Source organism: Monodelphis domestica, chromosome X, assembly GCF_027887165.1.
Source record: "Monodelphis domestica isolate mMonDom1 chromosome X, mMonDom1.pri, whole genome shotgun sequence".
NCBI lineage: Eukaryota > Metazoa > Chordata > Mammalia > Didelphimorphia > Didelphidae > Monodelphis > Monodelphis domestica.
The window spans coordinates 32,882,799-32,901,956 of NC_077235.1; the positions used below are offsets into that span (position 1 = coordinate 32,882,799).

Consider the following 19,158-nt stretch of genomic DNA (forward strand, 5'->3'; position numbering starts at 1 on the left):
CTTTAGTTCAGTGCTCTCTTTATTAGTCACTGCTCTCTTCATACAACTGTTCTAATACACAATAAAAAAAGACCATCACATACTTCTACCAGGTAGACAAAGACCTTGTTGGTATTTAACCCATGGCACTTCTGACCACCTGAGGTCCCTAGATAGAGCTGAAAAGCCTGGCCTTTGGGTGCTTCCTCAAGGGATGGCTGCACAGCTGGGAGGTAATTGGGGGCTTGGGCTTATATGAAAGAGAGGACTGGTAGTGAGTCAGCCCAGAAACAGTTAGCTGAGCTAGTTAACACTGCCACAGTGGGAAATGCTCTGGATTTTAAGTCATCCAACATGAGTCCCAATTCCTGATCTGGTACTTATTTATTGCTTGTGTGACTCTGGGCTGCTGGGCCTCAATAATCTTGTTTATAAAACAGGTGGCGGGGTGGGGGTGGGGGACGACTAGGTGATCTCTAAGGTTCCTTCCAGTTCTAAAGCCCATGACATAGGATACAGAGGAGGAATGTAGCAGAGTGGAGAGTGAGCTTGACCTTAAGTCAGGAAGCCCTGGGTTCAAATTTTACCAAATTTTACCTCAGATACTCTCCAAGTCTCAGTTTCCTCATCTGCAAAAAGGGAATAATAATAGCATCTACTTCACAGGGTTATTGTGGGCATCAATTAAGATAACATATGTAAAGTGCTCTGTAAACCTTGAAGAGCCATAGAAATATAGGCTATTAGAATAATAATAACCAAATAATAATATAGGAAGAGCACCAGTCCCACAGTACAATCAATCTTCAGGCTGAGGGTGAGCCTGGGAACATCGAATGACCATAGATACTTCTCTCAGGCCCCCAGATCATTTTAGGACTCTGGTCTGAATGACTAAGGCCCAGAAGTAAGGCTCCAGTTTAGGGAGACCAGTGATGAGGTCACACTAAATCTGGGTTACAGTAGCTAAGCAGAAGAAAATAAGAGCATTGTCTGGGACTCCTAATCCAGCTTGAGCTTGATTTCTTTTATTCATACCTGCCATTACCCTCCCTTGGTATACAGTCTCAGAATTTATATACTCTCACTTTCCTTGACAAAAAGTCTAGGATATACACTCCCTTGGAGTCTGAAGTGTCTAGGAACTATGGGAAGAAGGGAAAAGGAGGTACTAAAGATGAACTAGCTTCAGGCCTCAGGTTGAGGACCAACAATCAGATATGGTTTGGAGACCAAAGAGCAATGGTAGCCTAGATTGAGTCAAAACTGAGAAACTGGTGGTACACCTTGGAGGTGACTGGCTTAGTGCTAGGGCTGAGTCTATCACTGCTTAGGAGAACTCCAATGACTTTCAGACCTCCTGGGGCCGTACCCAGAGAATGAAAGGGACCTCAGAGGTCATCAGTTTCAGTATGGCACTGATCCTTTGACACAACAATGACACAACACACAATTTGACACTTATGCCAACTAAAGGACTTAGTATCAGGTCCCTAGACCTGAATGGAATGGCTCTAAGAAAACTAATTACCAGATCTAACAAGATCAGTTAAATAATGTCCTCCTGGTTCCTGAGAATCTGGAGTAAACTATTAGGGTCTTATTGGCACAATACCTTTTTAACGCAGAGATCTCCCAGGAAAAACGTCACATCAGGGTTCTTGAATCCTTGCCGGATGTCAAAAACATTGACCTCGTAGCCTCTGGCCAGCAGCTGTTCAACCAAATGTTGGCCCAAAAATCCAGAGCCCCCGATCACGGTACATTTCTTGACCTGTGGAAAGAAAAAAGATTATGAAGAGAGGCAGACAGGGATGATAGCAGTTGCGACATTCAGAACCACTGACCTCTCAGATGTGACTTGGGTTAGTGACCCTAGCGCCAATGTGGGGAGACAATTTTCCCTCTCATTAGAGGTACAGATGAGATCTGCATTGGTAGGGATTACAGATCCGATGATTCACTGAATTCAGCTCTGGTTGGCTCTGATGAACAAGAGATATGCCATGTTTCCCTGGCAGAATGCATACCCATGGGAGACAGCAGGCAGTTACTCTGAAAGCAGGTGAATTAGCTCTGACGATGACAGTGCCAACGCCAACAGAAGGAGGAAGACATTCTCATTCCTGATTTCTAATGCCTCCCCCGTTCTCCCTTCCTGTGCACCTTTATGACAAAGGAAGCTGGCACTCCAACAGAGTATGCTCTTCCCCCCCAAAAAAGTAGAAAGCACAGTCCCAGTGGTCTTCATAGCAGGGGCACACAGGCATACAGTGGGCTTTCTCCTAAGTGGTTGGGCAACTTTGGACAAGTCATTTGACCTCTCTGAGCCTCAGTTTATTCATCTTCAAATGGAATGGCATTAATTGAACCTTTATTTCCTGAGATTTTAGGTTTGGGGTGAGTATGGATTAATGAGTTAACAGTTGTTCAGTGTTCTGCTATCTATTCAGGTCAGGGGCTTTACTTTTTTCCCTTCTTTGAACGCTGAAGAGCTAAGCTTATCGTATTAGCAAAGCACTCTATTGATTCCATTTGGTTTGGGCAACATCAACAATTTGTCAGCTAAAGTCCAACTCTGAGATTGTTATCACCGGCGGCTACATATGAGAGAGGAACCACATACAGAGAGCAAAGATTCTAACTCTGGGAAGAAACTGCAGAGTATAAAGCATATCCCATTCCCCCACTCTACCCCCAGTTGCTTCCCAGGGGCATTTCTCCAAAGCCGCTTTCGAGACCATATCTATGTTTCACTTTTATCACGTCCAATACCTCATTTCTTGATCTCACAGCCAGCCAGCAAAGTCAAGGATTGGTAGATGTTGGGGGAGGGAGACTCAAAGACTTGAGATAAACTCCACTCCCCACTCTAGAAACGCCAGCTCCTAGTCACTTTGAGTAATGCTTTGATTCTCAACCCTATTTTGTCGCTTATCTCTGAACCGCACCCAACACCTCTGCACAAGAATTATTGACAGGCACGAGCCCTCTCCAGCACTAGAGCAAGTCTCAGGTTATCAACAGGATTGAGCTGAAAGGGGGACCGCTGGGAGGGTTGGGGGAGGGCGGCGAGTTGGGTTTTGGCGATACTCCAAAGCCCCAAGTAAGTCAATTTCAGATGGACTAGTTATGTTCTCACTAGTATCGATAATGGAGAGAGTAAGGGGCTCTCTCACTTTTTCAAAGGGAAATCACCTCTTGACATATCAGGTGCCATCTCAAAATGTTATGCGAGCTCTCTTGCCATGCTACATTATGATGTGATGTTTCATGATCATTACAGGGATTGAAACCTGAAACCCATTCAAAGAGATTTCTGGGAACAATCCAAATTCTCTTCTTGTAATGGTATGCTGTGTTGAATATATTGGAAGCAAGTAGGGGTACTGGCTGGGATTTGGAAATCCATATGCTCTATAGAGATTTTCATGGAAATGGCATCTGACCTATAGAGAAAATGGCAACTGTCTTTAAAGTAATGGAGAACGCTTTAAACTATGTGTCCAACAAATGGATATAATGGATACAGAGCACCACTACTTGCCAAGGCCATGAAAGATGGAATGAACAGGGGGAGTAGGCTTAGATGATAGGAAGAAACATTGGAGTTAGAAATGAGAGAAAAACCTCCAGATTGAAAACAAAGATTGTGAGCTTCACAAATGGATTTCTCAGAGAAGCTCTGAGGATTTTCTAAGACACCCATCTTTACAATTTATCTCACAGCATTGCAGTTCTAGAGTGGAGAGAATGGACTCAGCAATCTCTGGACATCCCTTTGTATCCCAGAGGTTCTGATTCAGAACATCTTAGCATATAACAGTCATGTTCTTTTGCTCCTAATGCTAGCTCAGCTCTGCCTAGACTATCCAACATTACAAAGTTTTGGCCATCATACACATAAAGCACTCTGCAGACACAAAAACACAATTGAAATACCATCTCATATTATCAGTTATTATTTCAGAATAAGTCCCCAAAATCCCCTCCTTGGTGGAGGTGATTTCTGCCCATGCTTGTTGGCTTCCTCAGGTTCATTGTATTATTTCACTGGCCTCATGGGATCTGAGAGGCAGTGAGACTGTAGTGGAAAGACCAATGGACTTGAGTCATGAGGACCTGAGGTTGAATCTTGGATCTGACACTCACACACCTGTGTCCCCATGGCCAAGTTATTTTACATTTCTGAGCCTCAATAACAACATCAGTCATCTCCCAAGATCAAATGAGATAATATTTAGAAAGGGCTTTGCCAACCTGAACACCCCATCTAAATGGTAGTTTTCATTATGATAACCAAGACTCTTCTGCACACATTAGCTATCTCTTTCCCATCACTTTCACCAATATCAAGGCTGACCTTGTCAAATCGGCTGCCATGATGAACGGAAGACACACGCCTCTCCAAATAGGCCAGACGCTTATGGAATTCATTGCTCAGCAACACCATTACAACCAAATCCAACTAGGTTGCCATCAGCATTTCCAGGGCCATCATTTGCATCCTCTCCTTGAGACAGCTTTTATGTCCCATTTCTTTATCTCCCATTTCTCTGCCTCAGTGGCCTTTAGTTCAAAGGCAACATGGCCAAATGCTGCCTTGCTCAGGCTGGCCCAACTCTTAGTCAATTCTCCTGTCTGCCAGATGCGATCATTATTACATTTTCCCCATTTCTCTCAATTCTTCTTATCAGTACCCTGAGCATTTGACTTCAGACTCAGGCAACGGTAATTTCCTGAACGGCTCTTTCTTCTTTTATTGACTCTCAGAACAGTATCAACTGGCACCAAGCTCATTTTCAGTTATCTTGCCGAACCATCTTTGTCTGGGCCGCTTTCACCAACCTCTCCTCACATGCTTGCTGTGAGAAAAGGGTTTTTTAAATCGGAGCTCTCATTTAACCCTAAAACTGCCTATTTGGCACTGTGCTCTAACTTGTCAGCTACTACAAGTCCTTTCGGAAGTAGGCGGGTACAAAAATTAAAAGAACATCATGGCCTGTCAATATGACTTACAGTGACTTCATCTGACAACATATATACCATTCTGCCCTAGCGGATCCCCACCTCTCTGCCAAGAAGAGGAAGAAGAGGGTGGTATATGTCATTATCTGATCTCCAGAACCAGCTATTCACAGTATGGTGTCCTTTAAGTAGTCTTTTCATCTACGTGCCTGGGAGCTGGTTAACTGCTTTACCATCCCAGGGTGTGTGGGTCAATGGCCTGCTGAGGTACCCCCCATCCCCTTACCTGCTGCTGGTCACTAATGTTTTCTGCCACTTGTTTTTCTTCAGGCTTGCGCACCATATGCTCACCAATTGTGCTCTCCATTTTCTGTTCAAATATTGGGTCCAGTCTGATGACCAACTTTCTCTTCCTAAAGACAGACAGATGTAGAGACAGACATTGAAACGGTGACAACCCCGAGGCCTTCAAGCACCAGCTCCCTTCAGGTTCCTCAGATAGGGTTTGGGAGAGGGCCTGAGAGAGGATGGCCATCATGCTATGTGTCCCCTCCACCCCCAACACACACACAGACAAACAGACAGACATGGTCCTGGCTGCCCTCACAGACATCAAAGAGCCCTAACCGGACTTGTAAGAACGCTTCATCCTATGCCAGATAAGGAACCTTGCCGAACGATCACAACTCACAAGAGTGCCTTCTATGTGATATCTCTTTTACGGGGAACGCACGGGATCAACGTAAGCCAGGATAAACACTGAAACCACACTTGGTCACCATTGCCAAGGGTAAAAAAGATCTGCCTGGATTAAAAAACGACTTTGAAAGTATCGAAAGTTCACTCAAGTGTGTTGTGGGTCCAAGTGGATGACCCATGCATAATGCCCCAGGTTATTTCCATATGCTAACCCAGATCATGGTACAAGAAAATTGATAATTGAGTCTTAGCATCTCATATGAAAAAGAGGGAACCCATGTGTCCACTGGAGATTTTGCAAGTCTACTACACTGTCTTCCTAAGAGGTCAGAGGGGCAGGTCTTTCCCCCCTGTTGGCTCGGGAAACACACAAAGAGATCTTAATAATGGCCTATGAGTCAGAGGCCCCAAACAGAATCCTGGCTCTGCCACATATTTATTGTTTGTGACTTTGGGCAAGTCATTTTAATTTTCTGGGTTTCGGTTTCTTCCTTGGGGTTTTCCAGATGACTTCTGATGTCCCTTCTAGTTCTACAGCTAGATTCCTATGACCCTGGGGACCATTCACAAATTCTATCTGGGAAGTCTAGAATGCTGAAGTACACAAAATAAAGGGATACTTTCATGAATAGTAGTAGTCTGGCTAGGGTTTGGGAAGTACTAGCATCATGTAAGTCTTGAGTAGAAAGAAACTGTATTCTCCTGGGTTGTCCCTCTCAATTCTTTTAAGAAGGTCTAGTCAATTAGCTAAAGAAAATTTTAGAAAAACTAAGGATTAAGTTATCCCTTTATGCTCCAAACTGGGAATGTCTATATTTTGGCTTTAAAAAAGGAATTATGATCTCCAAAAACTCCCTGGAAAGCTTTGAGAGGGAGGAGAGTCACCGTGGGTAAACAGAGGCATGGAATGACCTTAGTTTGACTAAAGTTACCTACAGGCCATTAGGAGTGAGTGGTTTTTTCTGTATTACAAGTACTTTGTCACTAACCTTTAGGAATCAAACATTTCAAACATTCACTGATAGCAAGGCTAGCTAACTCTAACATTTCTGCCCCCCTTAACAAACAAAACAAGACTTTTCATTTTAATCAGGATTTCATTAATAGAAAACTCCTGATAAGGCAACCCTCTTCACCTATGCATATAGGCAACCTTGGCAATGATAACTTCCAGTTTTAAGGGAGTGTTTGGGGCATGGTAATCTGCTTACCCAGCGTATATCAAAGTCAGGACTTGAAGTCAAGATGTCTGCCCTTCTGGCCTGCAAGGTAGGCCCTCTGTCTGCTTTATTACACTGACACTGAACTACTTACATGACCTGAGAAGATCACTCATCTGGAGTTGGGAGGGTCCTTGGGGAGCCATCTGTGCCACTCCCTATCCCTTCTCATTTTACAGGTGACTTGCCCAAGGTTACACAGATATTAAATATCAGAGGCAGAATTTGAAGCCAGGTCCTTAGCCTCCAGAGCCAGTATACTAGGCTTCCCTACTACATGACTCTTTCAGCTAAGTTCTGGGAGGGCAAGGGGCTGCTTTCTCTTTTTTGGCAGATCTTCCAGGACTTGGCACAGGACTATGTATACAATAAATATTTGGCAAATTTTGGTCAAAGGATTGGGGAACACTCTGACCTTTGATCTCACTGATACTGAGAACTCTAGGGTGAAGAAACTCCCCCTATGCAGCCAAGGTAGGCTGCCACCTTCTTTGCACCTTATAGCCTTAGAGAATTGCCCCAGGACACTGAGAAAAAGGGTGACTTACTCAGGGTCACTCGGCCAGGGTGTGTCAAAGGCAGGGCTTGATCCCAGGTCTTCCGGGCTTTGGGTTGGCTCTCCTTTCACTATGCTATGCTGTTTCTGTCAAAGGAACAAATGCTAACTAAGCAGACTTAATGAAATGGCCAAGATCAGAAACAAATATTTGCTCCACAACCTAACTGCCTTATGGGGGAGACTAAAGTATGTAAAGAAAAAGCACCATATTTAGACCTGAGTTCAAACTCCAGCTCTGGCCCTTATTACTCAAGTGACTTTAGGCAAATCACTTCTACTCTTTGAGCCTTGATTTTGTAAAGTCTGTGAAACTGTTTCTTTAAAAAATTGGATAACTTTATTTTGACATAATTGAGGTTCCTTTGTAATTCTATGTGTTTTATTCTGTGCATTTAAAAATATGAATCTGAGAAAGGAGTCCATAGGCTTCCTCAGGCTTACTACCCAAGAGGTCCAGATCATATAAAAAAGGGAAGATGTTCTTCCTTAAAGGGACTCTAATCTCAGGCTCCTTCCTTTCTGATCTTAGTACCTTTGCATTGTTCTCCTGCATGAACTGTATGTAGCACCCCTCAGCTTGCAGCTCTCCTCCATTTTTATTTTACCCTCCCCCAAGCTCTATGACTAGACTAGATTTCTCAATATCTCCAGCTAGTAAAAATCTTCCTTTGGTCAATGAAGGACTCTGGCTGCCAGATATACTATTTTTTTCCTTTTTAAAAAACCTTCACCTTCTGTTTTGTATCATTTCTAAGATAGAAGAGTGGCAAGGGCTAGGCAATGGAGGTTAAGTGACTTGCCCAGGGTCATCCAGCTAGGATGTGTCTGAGGCCACATTTGAACCCAGGACTTCCACTCTCTAGGCCTGGCTCTCAATCCACTGAGCCATCCAACTGCCCCAACTACATCTTTTAAAGGTAGCCCTGTTGTAATGGCTAGAGAGCGTTTTTCCTTTTTCTTTTTAAACCTGCCCAGGGGTAGTTTAAAGTTATTGGGTGGACAATGAACACTGTTGGTCTTTTTGAATCCAATCCATGCTTTTCTTCGTCACATCACTTACACACAAAGGGCAGGAAGTCAGTCAGACCATCAACAAGCATTTATCAAGTGTCTACTGTGTGCCAGAAAGACCAAGGTTCAAGTTCTCACCCTAACATACTGGCTGTGTGACCCTGGGCAAATGATTTATCCCCTGAGTCCTCTAGGTCAGAGATGCCAAGTAAAGCTGTTGAGTGCTGTGGCCTACAGGGATCTCTTAAGTATGGTTTTGTGGCTCTCTTTAAACACTAAGTTGCAGAGAAGGTGCTGAACTGAATTGGTGATGTTTCCTCCCATGAGAGTTCCCTAAATCAATGAAAAAAGGCCCAATCCTTACTACTATCTTATTTATTATTCTTAAGGAATTGAAGTAAAAGAGTAGAATTCTTATATAATAGTTTTAATATTATTTTGTATTATTTCATTTAATAAGTATTTTGTGTTCATTTATAATGATCCCCAAACCTTCAAAATCAAAAAAAAATTGGGGGTATAGATGTATGCCGTGGAACATGCTGGAATTTCTGGAAAGCAAGAGTGGGCCAGTCCCACCAAGGTACTTTCATTCTTCTGCTTTTTACCCATCACGTACGAGGACTAACAGAATGAGAGCCTAAGTATGGTGCTAGCATCTATGAGATGAAATATTAAGAGACTTAGAAGGCCTTCGGTTCATTGGCCAGATCCTCTTCTTAGAGCACCTCTGGGAAGATGAGGCCAAGAATCCCTCAGGATGGCAAGGCATGGCACAGTTATAATCTGCACTGGTACATGGAGTGCCCAGAGCTATAACTAGGAATTTTTTGCATTGAAGTACTATGCATCATGCCCAGGGCAAACAAGCCCTCAGTTGGGGCAGAGCAGGGTGAGGCTACTGGGGAGCAGGGAAGATCAGGGAGATCAGCCTAGTCCACCACCTGGCAGCTTCCTAGTTTAACTATTCTTGCCAACTGTTATTTCTATGTCGCTTTAGTGGTCTCTAAATTTGGCATCAGGGGATAAAGACTAGGCTGTCCTAACTTAGTCATGGCTCTTAGGGCCAATATAGCAACGATAGAAAAATGGATATTTGTAAAAGCCCACCAAGGAATTGGAGAGGAGTTGATGCCATTAACAAAAGTTTCCTTTCACCAAGACGAGGATTCTTTAATGTAACAGACACAAACTGTGAGACACCTCCTCCCCCTTTGGGAGAGCAGAGTACTGAAATCCTAATGGATACCAATTGGAAAATGGGAATGGATAGACATATTTTGTATACAAACATTTTAGAAACGGGTCTATTGTTTAAATCCAGGTCAGCATGTTGTTCAAAGTGTTACTGAATACACATAGTTATCCCCCCCTAGAATATCTGGCCTGAGTAGTCAAGGCCATATAGCCAGCTACTTTGAGAGTAGCTGTTTATTTGCTTTTGTCCCAAGATGCTGAGGAAACCACAATGTATCCCTCCAAGTGCACCCAGTACCCCTCGTCCGAACATGGCAGAGGGGAAGATGCTGACCCGGCAATTACTTAACCAGTGCATCAGAACACATCCCAGATAGTCCAGCTCTGCTAGTGAGAGCCCCAAGAGCCAACATCTCCCAATTAAATGAGCTACCTGAAGTGGAACAGACAATCTAGCTCCTTCTTAACCACTTCCTGGAATCAGCTCCCCCCTTTCCCCCACATCCAAGTCCCAAAGACTGCAGCTGGCCTTGGAACTAGGAAAGACCAATGGCCTTCCAGCACATGACGTAATCCCCTCATTTATAGATAGAGGCCCCAGGGTCAAAACAACATATGACATAATTCTATCGACACTCTCTTCCACTCAAACATCTAAGACAGTATTGTGATTTGTGGCCAATGTTTGCTTGGGGTCCAGACCTGTGATTTTTTAAAATCAGTATAGAGATTTCGCAGTGAGGAAATTTCTTCCCCTGATGTAGACTGGCAAGCAGATCACTTGTAATTTATGGTCTTAAAGAGATGCCTAGGTAGCACAGTGGAAGAGTGTTAGGCCTGGAGTCAGGAGGGCCTGGGTTCAAATCTGTTAAGACACTTCCTAGCTGTATGACCCTGGGCAAGTCACTTAACCCCAATAATCTAGCCCTTACTGCTCTTCTGCCTTGGAACCAATACTCTGTGTTGATTCTAACATAGATGGTAAGGGTTTAAAAAAAAGAGACTTGCCTAGGTCCTGAGAAGATAAGTGACCTGTCCCAAGTTTGAGTAACAACAAGAGGTAGAACTTGAACCCAAGGCTTCCCGACTCCAAGGCTGGCCCTCTAGTCACTGTGCCATGCTATATCTCTAAATACTCCATACTTCATTTTAGTATTTATATTCAGTTGCTAGGGCCAAAGACTTCATTGTCCTGTGGCCGACCTGGTGCCAAGCCTCTGAACCTAGAAAGGGAGGTCTTCAGAACACACAGACACATAGAGAATATGTTGCGCGCACACACAGACACACAATACATTAGGCGCACACATGTACTACATTGCCAAGCTCCCTGTCAGCTGGTCAACACCTGCCAGATCTTATCTACCATCCCCCTAACTCCCACTGATATGGCTTTTGAGAACTTAAGATCATAATAAGATACAGGGGGAAGGTGGCAGGGTGGGGAGAGAGAGGGAGAGAAGGGAGAGAGAGAAAAACAGAGAGAGAGAGAGAGAGAGAGTGAGTGAGAGAGACAGAGAGTCAGAGAGAGTGAGAGAGAGAGAGAGAGGAAGAGAGAGGAAGAGAGAGAGAGAGAGAGAGAGAGACAGAGAGAGACAGAGAGAGAGAGAGAGAGAGAGGGAGTGAGAGAGACAGAGAGTGAGAGAGAGTGAGAGAGAGGAAGAGAGAGAGAGAGAGAGAGAGAGAGAGAGAGAGAGAGAGAGAGAGAGAGAGAGAGAGACAGAGAGACAGAGAGACAGAGAGGGAGAGAGACAGAGAAAGAATGAATCTTTTTTTAAAGGAAAGGCATGCCTCCAACACAACCCTCTGAGAGGAGAGAACCTATGCAGCTGGGGTTCCCAGTCATGGATGCCATTTTTATTGAAATGGCAAAAGGAGGCAAGTCTACCCTAGTTTGATTGGGTAAAGGGTTTGTGATTTCACTGGGAAAGGAATCCCCTCTCGATCTCTAGCCTGGCAACTCCTATGTAAGGCTTAGAGAGTATCCTCGGGGCTCTGAGAGGCTGCCTTGTCCATGCTTGGTCACACAGTTAGTCGGACTAGGGGCATCAAGTCTGCCTAACTCTTAGGCTGCCTCTCTAATTCCTTCCAATAGTCAGAAAGTCCTTTATGTAGGAATTGTCCTTGCCAGGACCCACTTAGACACACTGAATAGCACTGGATCTCATGTCTCTATTTTGACACTCTCTTAAGTTGGCAAAACCTACGATGGTTCCATATTTACACCAGCGTGCCTTCATTCACATAGGACAGCTAGGTGGTATAAGGGACAAGAGGCTGCAGACATTTAGTAATGGTGGCACTAGACAAGACATTTAACCACTGTGCATTTCAGCTTCCTCATCTGTAAAAGGCATAAGGCACAACACTTCTCAAGGTTGTTGTAAGGATCAAATGAGATAATATATGTAAATTGTTTTACAAACCTTCAAGTGCTATATAAAATGCTAAAAATTATTTGATGTTTCTCAAAATGGGCAGTGGGCCAATAGGCTTCAGTAACACTAGATTAGGAACCACAGGGCCTGGGTTCAAATCAGAGCTCTACCACTTACTGCTTATGTGACTACTGGTAAATCATTTAATCACATTGTTCTTCAGTTTCTCTATTTGTAAAAATGGACCCAGTGGTCTCTGAGGTCTCTTCCATCTTGAAATCTAAGTCCCCGTGATCTTGGGGCACATCTGTGAATATTATGTAGAAGACACTAGTCTTCCTGAAATGCCATCTTCTGGGAGCCTCTCAGTCTCTAGAAACTGGATGTGGTGCACACAAACTAAGGGATATTGATATGCTAGAGAATGGGGTGAAGGGGTACCAGTAACACAAGGGCCCTGAGTAGAGAAAAACTGGGTCCCCTCTTACTCTTCTAAGGCCTACTGAAACTAAAGATTGGGAAATTTAAAATTGCTTTTTTCCTTAATAAGAATAATTTTAGAGGAAGAGATAGATTTATTCACCCTCCCCCCTTCAGTCATAATACCCCATAAATGGGGACCTTAAATATTTTTGAGAAAAAAGGAATTGAGATTCCCCAAACCTCACCATGAAGCTTTGCAAGGGAGACCAGTCATCTTAAGCCAACTGAAGCCCTGAATGAGCTTAATTTGACCAAAGACACCCCTGGGTAGTCAGAAGTAGTTGCTGGGCCCCAACATTTGACCCTTTTAGACCAATAGATTCTACTTTTCATGACGGATCAGGCGAAAGAAAAGGAAGTCGAGGAAACAACAGAGAGCCAAGTTTGGTTCTTTCCCTCAAATGGCCCACATTGGCCAGTCGCTCCATTTTGCCAGTGGATACCCTATGGCCCCAGAAACAGGAACCAGTTTCCTGTGACCCACTCCTCCCCCAACTTTGTACAGAAAGTTGGAACTGAGCGCGTCAGCAATACTTTCAACCTTGACATCCAGCTACTGATGTTGCAATGTTACAAGTCCAGGGGTTCCCGAGTAACAAGAAGTACCCTAAACTTAGTTTCAAAGGTAACCACCACCAGAGTAACAAATTCCATCCGGTACATCCTGATGAACAAAATGAGCAAATCGGAAGAAGAAAACAAAGTATTTTTTTCCCCAATGTCAAACATTGAATATTTTAAAAAGTTACCAAGTCCCACTGAGCTAGGAAAAGACTATGAATTTAAAGAATGTTATCTCTAAACTGGGTAGTTCTTGGTGCTACCCCACCCTGAGCTGGGAAAAATCACAGTCTAACTCCCTACCACACTCTCACCCATTGTATCAAGTTGATATCAGGCTCAAACTGATCAAGGGCAGCCTTGAAGGTGGAAAAAAGGGACAAAATGGTTCTGGCCATGGGGATGGGATAAGGAGGGCTGGAAGGGAGGTTTTTTTTTATCAGTTTGAGAACTGGTAAGAAGCCTCTATGCCTTCCTGCCAATTCCATTTGTTGACCACTATCTCCCTTGGGCCAGAGAGGAGGGAACGCACTTCATCTTTTGGCTTTACTCTTTTGCTAGGAATTTTTGTCTTTGGAGAGGCAATCAGTTGATTTAGACCTGAAGTGAGAGGAGAGGACAGGAAGGGATCCTGCTCTCTCTCCTCTCACTACAGGTCAACCTGGGAAACTGAGACCCAGATAGCCAAGGTTCATGGTAAGATTTTTTGTGAAGAGAACACAGGCCACCAGCCTGAAGGTAGTACAAAATGTACCTCAAATGAAGGAGTTAAAGACACAGACACACATACAGACACATTTAGAGACACACAGACATACACACAAACAGATGCACATGCACACACAGTCACAAGCACAGACACACATAGAGACTCACACACAGACACATACACACAGATATAGACAGACAGACACGCAGACATACAAACACCCCCCTCCCCCCCAAAAGATTTTTCCATTTTGGGAAAGTTCTTTTCATACACTCTGTGCAAAATACAGAGAGCAAAAGCCTTTTGTGAGAGGCAGGGAAAAAAATCAAAATACATCAAGAGTGTTTTCCTACTCAGGGTGGGAAGAGGTTCCCGAGACCCTTCCCTGCACGTTGGAGTGGGGAACCAGTGTCTGCGATGTAAAGAATGTCCCAGACAGTCACTCCCCTTACCACTTAGTTCTTTGAAAACCCCATGACCAGTGGCCCCACATAGCTCCTATGAAAGGGCTCAGGCCTCTCAAGGGGTGATGCAGCTGGGAAGCAGCAAGGAGAGAGAGAAGAGCAGCTTTTTTTCTGTGCACATACTAATTGGCATAGTTGGTACATTTCTTTGAGGAGCTGCTGCAAAGCAGGAGTCCTGGGAAAAAAACAAAATGAAGGCCTTTCTCTCCAAATTCAAATGCAGAACACGTAACAGAAAAACTTCCCCAATTAGTATTAATGATGCAAATAATGAGGCGTTTGCTTTTTTGCAACGCTGCCTCTCTGCTGTTACCTAAGAAACCCGGTTTGAGCTGGTCTCTATCCTCACGTGCGTCAGCTTGAGCCAATACGAAAACATGCCATTTTTTATACAGAAATCAGCAAAATGGAATATTTTCAACATGGCTCCCGGGGGAGCTTGTTTCTTGGAAATTAAAATGGGGGACACGGAACAGACGGTTCCAAGAGTATATTAAAACAGAGACATCATCAAGAAGCTAAAGATTTACATTAGACCGGCAGAGGAGAAACCAGAAATGAAACCAGACCAGCCAAGAAAACCGAGGTGTGGAAGTTCGAAGTGGTGTGGCGCAGGGCACACAGCTGGTCAATAACAGAACCGACATGGCAACACAGATATCTCCTGACTGCCTAGCCATCAAACATATCACCTTACTCCCTTCCCTAAACAATCTACTACCGAAAACAGAAAGCTAGCCAAAATGCCGTTTGCTTTCAAAGGCTCCGAGATTCAAGATGGAAGGGACCTTGGAGATCATTTAATCCTCTACTTATGAACTTGGGGTACACTAGCTTGCTTTTTGAAATATCTCAATAACAGAATTTCACAAAACAATTCCCTTCATAATGCTCTGGATTTCTTTTCAGGAATCAAAAAACCCGATTCTGAGAAAGGCTCATAAACATCAGCAGACTGCCACAGGGGTCCATGACACAAACAAGGTGCAGAACCCCTGCTCTAGTCCAACCACTTTAATATCCCAGATAAGGAAACCATAGCCCAGACAGGGAAATTGATGGGGGTCAGGTCATAGAAGCAGCAAATGAAAAATCAGGGATTCGAACCAAGGTCCTAACTCCAAATCTGGTACCTTTCCCACTGTACTATGGTGGGCTTCATCTTGGCCCCCTAGCCAGGGCAATCTGATGAATGAAGTCCCCAAAGTCTCCCTTTATAAGGCAGCCCCATAGTAGGGTCAAAAGATGGCCAAAAGATACCATAGGGCATCAGGATAAAGGCCACTTCCAGGTAATATTCTATTACTTTCCTCCCCTAGATTGATAACCTGACCTGGTCTCCAGTTTGTTCAGACCATTTCTTCCTTTATTTCTTTGCCCTCTTTCCTCCTAGCAACCTGACTTTGCCCCATGGAGAATGGTATAATGGCTCTTCCCAGCTGCATGAGCCTGAGCAAATTAATTCCCCTCTCTGGGTCAAGGTTTCCTCATCTGTAAAATGGGGATAATAATGCTGACATTCACTTACCTCACAAGGCTGGTGTGAGAAAACAGAAGTCAACCTAGAAATGTGAGTTACGGTTATAGCTACTCACCGAAGGTCACTCACCTGTAACCACCAGAGCTCCGGACAGCAGCTGGATGCTTTCTTTGGTGTCTTTGCCACAGCTTCTTAAAGCAAGCCCAGAGGCACCATGTTTGCTTTCTTTGGTTTTTAATAGATTTTTCTATTTCTCTAATTGGTCCTTTTGTCACCTTTGTGAATTTCTTTCCTATCTCCCCTCTCCTTCCTCCCCACTGAGGAATTAATTCAATCCAGTAATCATTTATTAAGCTTTACTTTTTGCAAGGCACAGTTTAGGTCTGGGGTTATAAAGATGGAAGATACAAGTGTCCCTGTTCTCTAGGAGCTTAGAATTCAGTGGCTGGGGTAAAGGGGCAAGGAAGACACATATATCAATAAATACCAGTTAGAATGAAAAAGGTACAAAGCTTTCAGCAGACATGGGGGACTGGAAGGACTTCCTGTGAAGCCATCTTCCAAGATTTGGTCCCAGCTCTTCCATTTTTATGTGTGTGGCAGAACAGTGTTTATTGAAGGTCATATCATCGAACCTATCAGCAATTCATCATAAAACTAATACATGTCTCGAGAGAAGATAGCATGAAATATTAAGGATAATCTGTAGCATTAGAACAGGAACTTGGCAGGGGGAACAGAGGGAGGAGGGATCAGATGGAACCAAAAAGGAAATAAAACCCTTTCTTTGGGAAGATTACAGATTGGTTCAAGGTTTAGGGGCAGAAAGGACCTTGGAGATCACAGGACCAGAGATTTAGGCCTTAGAAGTCATCTAGTCCCACCCTCTCATTTGACAGAGGAGGAAAATGAGGCCCACAGAAGGGGAAGGTCTTGAGGAAGGTCACAGCTAGGGAGTGAGGTGATAGAAATCATACCATATAATCAAGTTCAGATCTTGGGAAAGCAAACTATTCAAAAGGCTGTCCAAGCCCCTGATTTATCAACTTGATTTACAAACAACCCACATATAAAAAGAGCCTTACTCTGCTGCCTCCACTCAGGCCTGCTCCCCTCCCCCTTAAGTGTCTACTCCTGTTGCCATGGGAACCAGAAAAACCTTGGCATTTTCGGAGGCCCTGTGGGGTTCCAAAGACCTTCTTTCCCTACTAGAATCTGTGGCTTTGCCTGGTCTCTTCTCCCTTTACTCCACACCCCCCCCCCCCCCAATGCCCCAGCCACCAAATAAGGGGCCCAAATTCAGAGAGCAGGTAGAGACCCCGGCATTGATCTAGTCCAATCTCCCCCACCCGATCTGCCAGGGGCCCCTCCAGACTCCCTCCTGTAATACCCCAGCTCTCCTAGTCCCCCTAGGTTTTTTGGACATAGCTGGGGCTAGTTTGGGGGGCATTTGAGCTATTAAGATCTGACATTTACATTAGTCATTTACATGCATTAATAATCCCACTGGATTCTCGTAATTCTATTACCTTATATAGGCTGTTATTACAGGGCTAGAGGATCCTGGCCAGAGAGCTGGGCTGCCTGTTGGAGGCCAGGCACAATCTCCTCATTTTGTTTTATTTTAGAGGTTAACGAGACCTTACTGAAGGTCTCAGAGGTGGGATTTGGACAGCAGGAGGAGATCAATCAACCAATCAACAAATATCTATCAGGTGCCTACTGTGTGCCAGGTACTGGATATACAAAGACAAAGTATAAACCAACTCCTGAAATCATCTAATTGAGAGGGGGCCAAACCAGCTCAGGACACTCCCCAGTGCAGACTGAACCAGATGCAAATGCCATTGGGAAATATTTCACAAAATAAAAACCACCATAATAAAACATAGATAACATTACATTTTCAAACTCAGTCAATATACTGCCCAGGGGGGTCCTTACTTAAGGATTAGTGGCAACAGATCTAATCTATGGCCTCCCTTCTATAAAAGAGAAAAATTGAGGCACAGAGAAGAGCAGAATGACTTGCCCCTGGTCATGCTGCTAACCAGTGGTGTGGTGGAAGGAATGCTGGATTTGGAGTCAGCAGATGTGAGTTCCATTCAGGATTCTGCCATTTCTTTATTAGCTGTGTGACCTTGGGCAAATCCCTTTACCCCTCTGGGCTTTGGTGCCCTGCTCTAGAAAATAGAGTAAGGAGGTTGGACTAAATGACCAGCTCCGACCCTATAAATAAATGGCTGAGGTTGGACCTTAATCCAAGGCTTTCAGACCTCACAGCTAGAACTTCAAAGTTCTCTTTTGTCTCGAGGGGCCTAAGGTGGTGGTTAAGGATAGAAGCCTTATAGTGCAGCCATATAAGATGGTGAGACATAGCTCTAGCTTCCTGGGAAACAAACCAACAACAGTAAGAATAGAGCTGGCTCCTAGCCAGACCTTCATTGTGGGTCCCCAAGAGGCAGCCAGACTCCAACAATAGGGGCAGTCTGGAGCCACCAACCAAAGGGCACATGGACCCTGATCGTATGGGGAGTCTGGAAAGAACCAGGGACCAATATTCTTAGTCTCATCCCCAAATATAGACAACGATCATGGGTGACAAGGCCATCCTTAGATGGACTGCATGCCACCCCCCCTTCTGGATTTGGGGTCAGAGGACCTGGGTTCCAATTCCAACTCTGTTACTTGGTGGCTGGATGCCCTTCCACATGTCATTTAACATCTGTATGTAGGTCCATGTGAAAAAATGAGGAGAGCTGGATTAGATGAACTAACTCTAAGATTCCTTCCCCCTCCAAAAGTCCTGAGGAAGGAACAGAGACTACAATTTATACTCAAGGGGATCGGATGCCTGGGAATCCAGGCCTAGATGGCCATTGTGTGCATGAAAATGAGGGAGCACACAGAGGGGCAAAGCTAGAACTATACTCCTTTCACCAGGTCTTTTCCCCATCCACCCCCCCCCCCCAATCTGGGCTAACTCACAGATCCCAGATGAGATAACCTCTGTAAAGGGCGTGGCAATCTAGTTATGGGAATAACTCCTCACACCAAATTAAATGGCATTGGGGATGATGGCCTTGATAAATGAGGGAAAAATAACTACAGAGCTGGAAAGCATTTTCTGAATAATAACTGTTTGGGGAGCTTAAAGGGCCATGACTTTCTGGCTAAATGGAGATTAAGCAACTAGAGGTTACTTCTTTCCTTCCTCCAAATCCTTGTCCTGTCCAGGTCATCCTATGGGACAAGGCAGAACAGGTTGTGCTGAACCCTTGAGTTCAGAACTCTGTGCCTAACCTCTCACCCTCACTGGCAGTTGGGGGGCAGCAGAAAGAGCTTGGTCCATGAGAGATAAAGAAAAGACGCACAAAACACCAAGCATCAAAGCCTAAAAGCCACCTCAACAAGTCTTCCTCTTTCTGGGAGACAAAAGACCTCCCCTCC

At 44.3% G+C, this 19,158-nt stretch overlaps 1 protein-coding gene across 10 annotated transcripts in view; it reads right to left on the reverse strand.

Annotated features, from left to right (window-relative positions):
* Positions 1–19,158, reverse strand: part of NSDHL (NAD(P) dependent steroid dehydrogenase-like) — a 40,133-nt gene that overhangs the window by 16,216 nt on the left and 4,759 nt on the right. For 2 of the 10 annotated variants that reach the window (XM_056809200.1, XM_056809193.1), the window contains exons 2-4: positions 7,415–7,509; positions 5,234–5,360; positions 1,595–1,753 (exon numbers count right to left, since the gene is read on the reverse strand). In XM_056809200.1, coding sequence (XP_056665178.1) covers positions 1,595–1,753; positions 5,234–5,314 — 240 coding nt within the window. In that variant the 5' untranslated portion in view covers positions 5,315–5,360; positions 7,415–7,509. Of the gene's footprint in view, positions 1–1,594; positions 1,754–5,233; positions 5,361–7,414; positions 7,510–15,837; positions 15,897–17,237; positions 18,601–19,158 lie in introns of those variants that run through there. The other 8 variants (XM_056809202.1, XM_056809194.1, XM_056809195.1 and 5 more) reach the window with 7 other exon arrangements.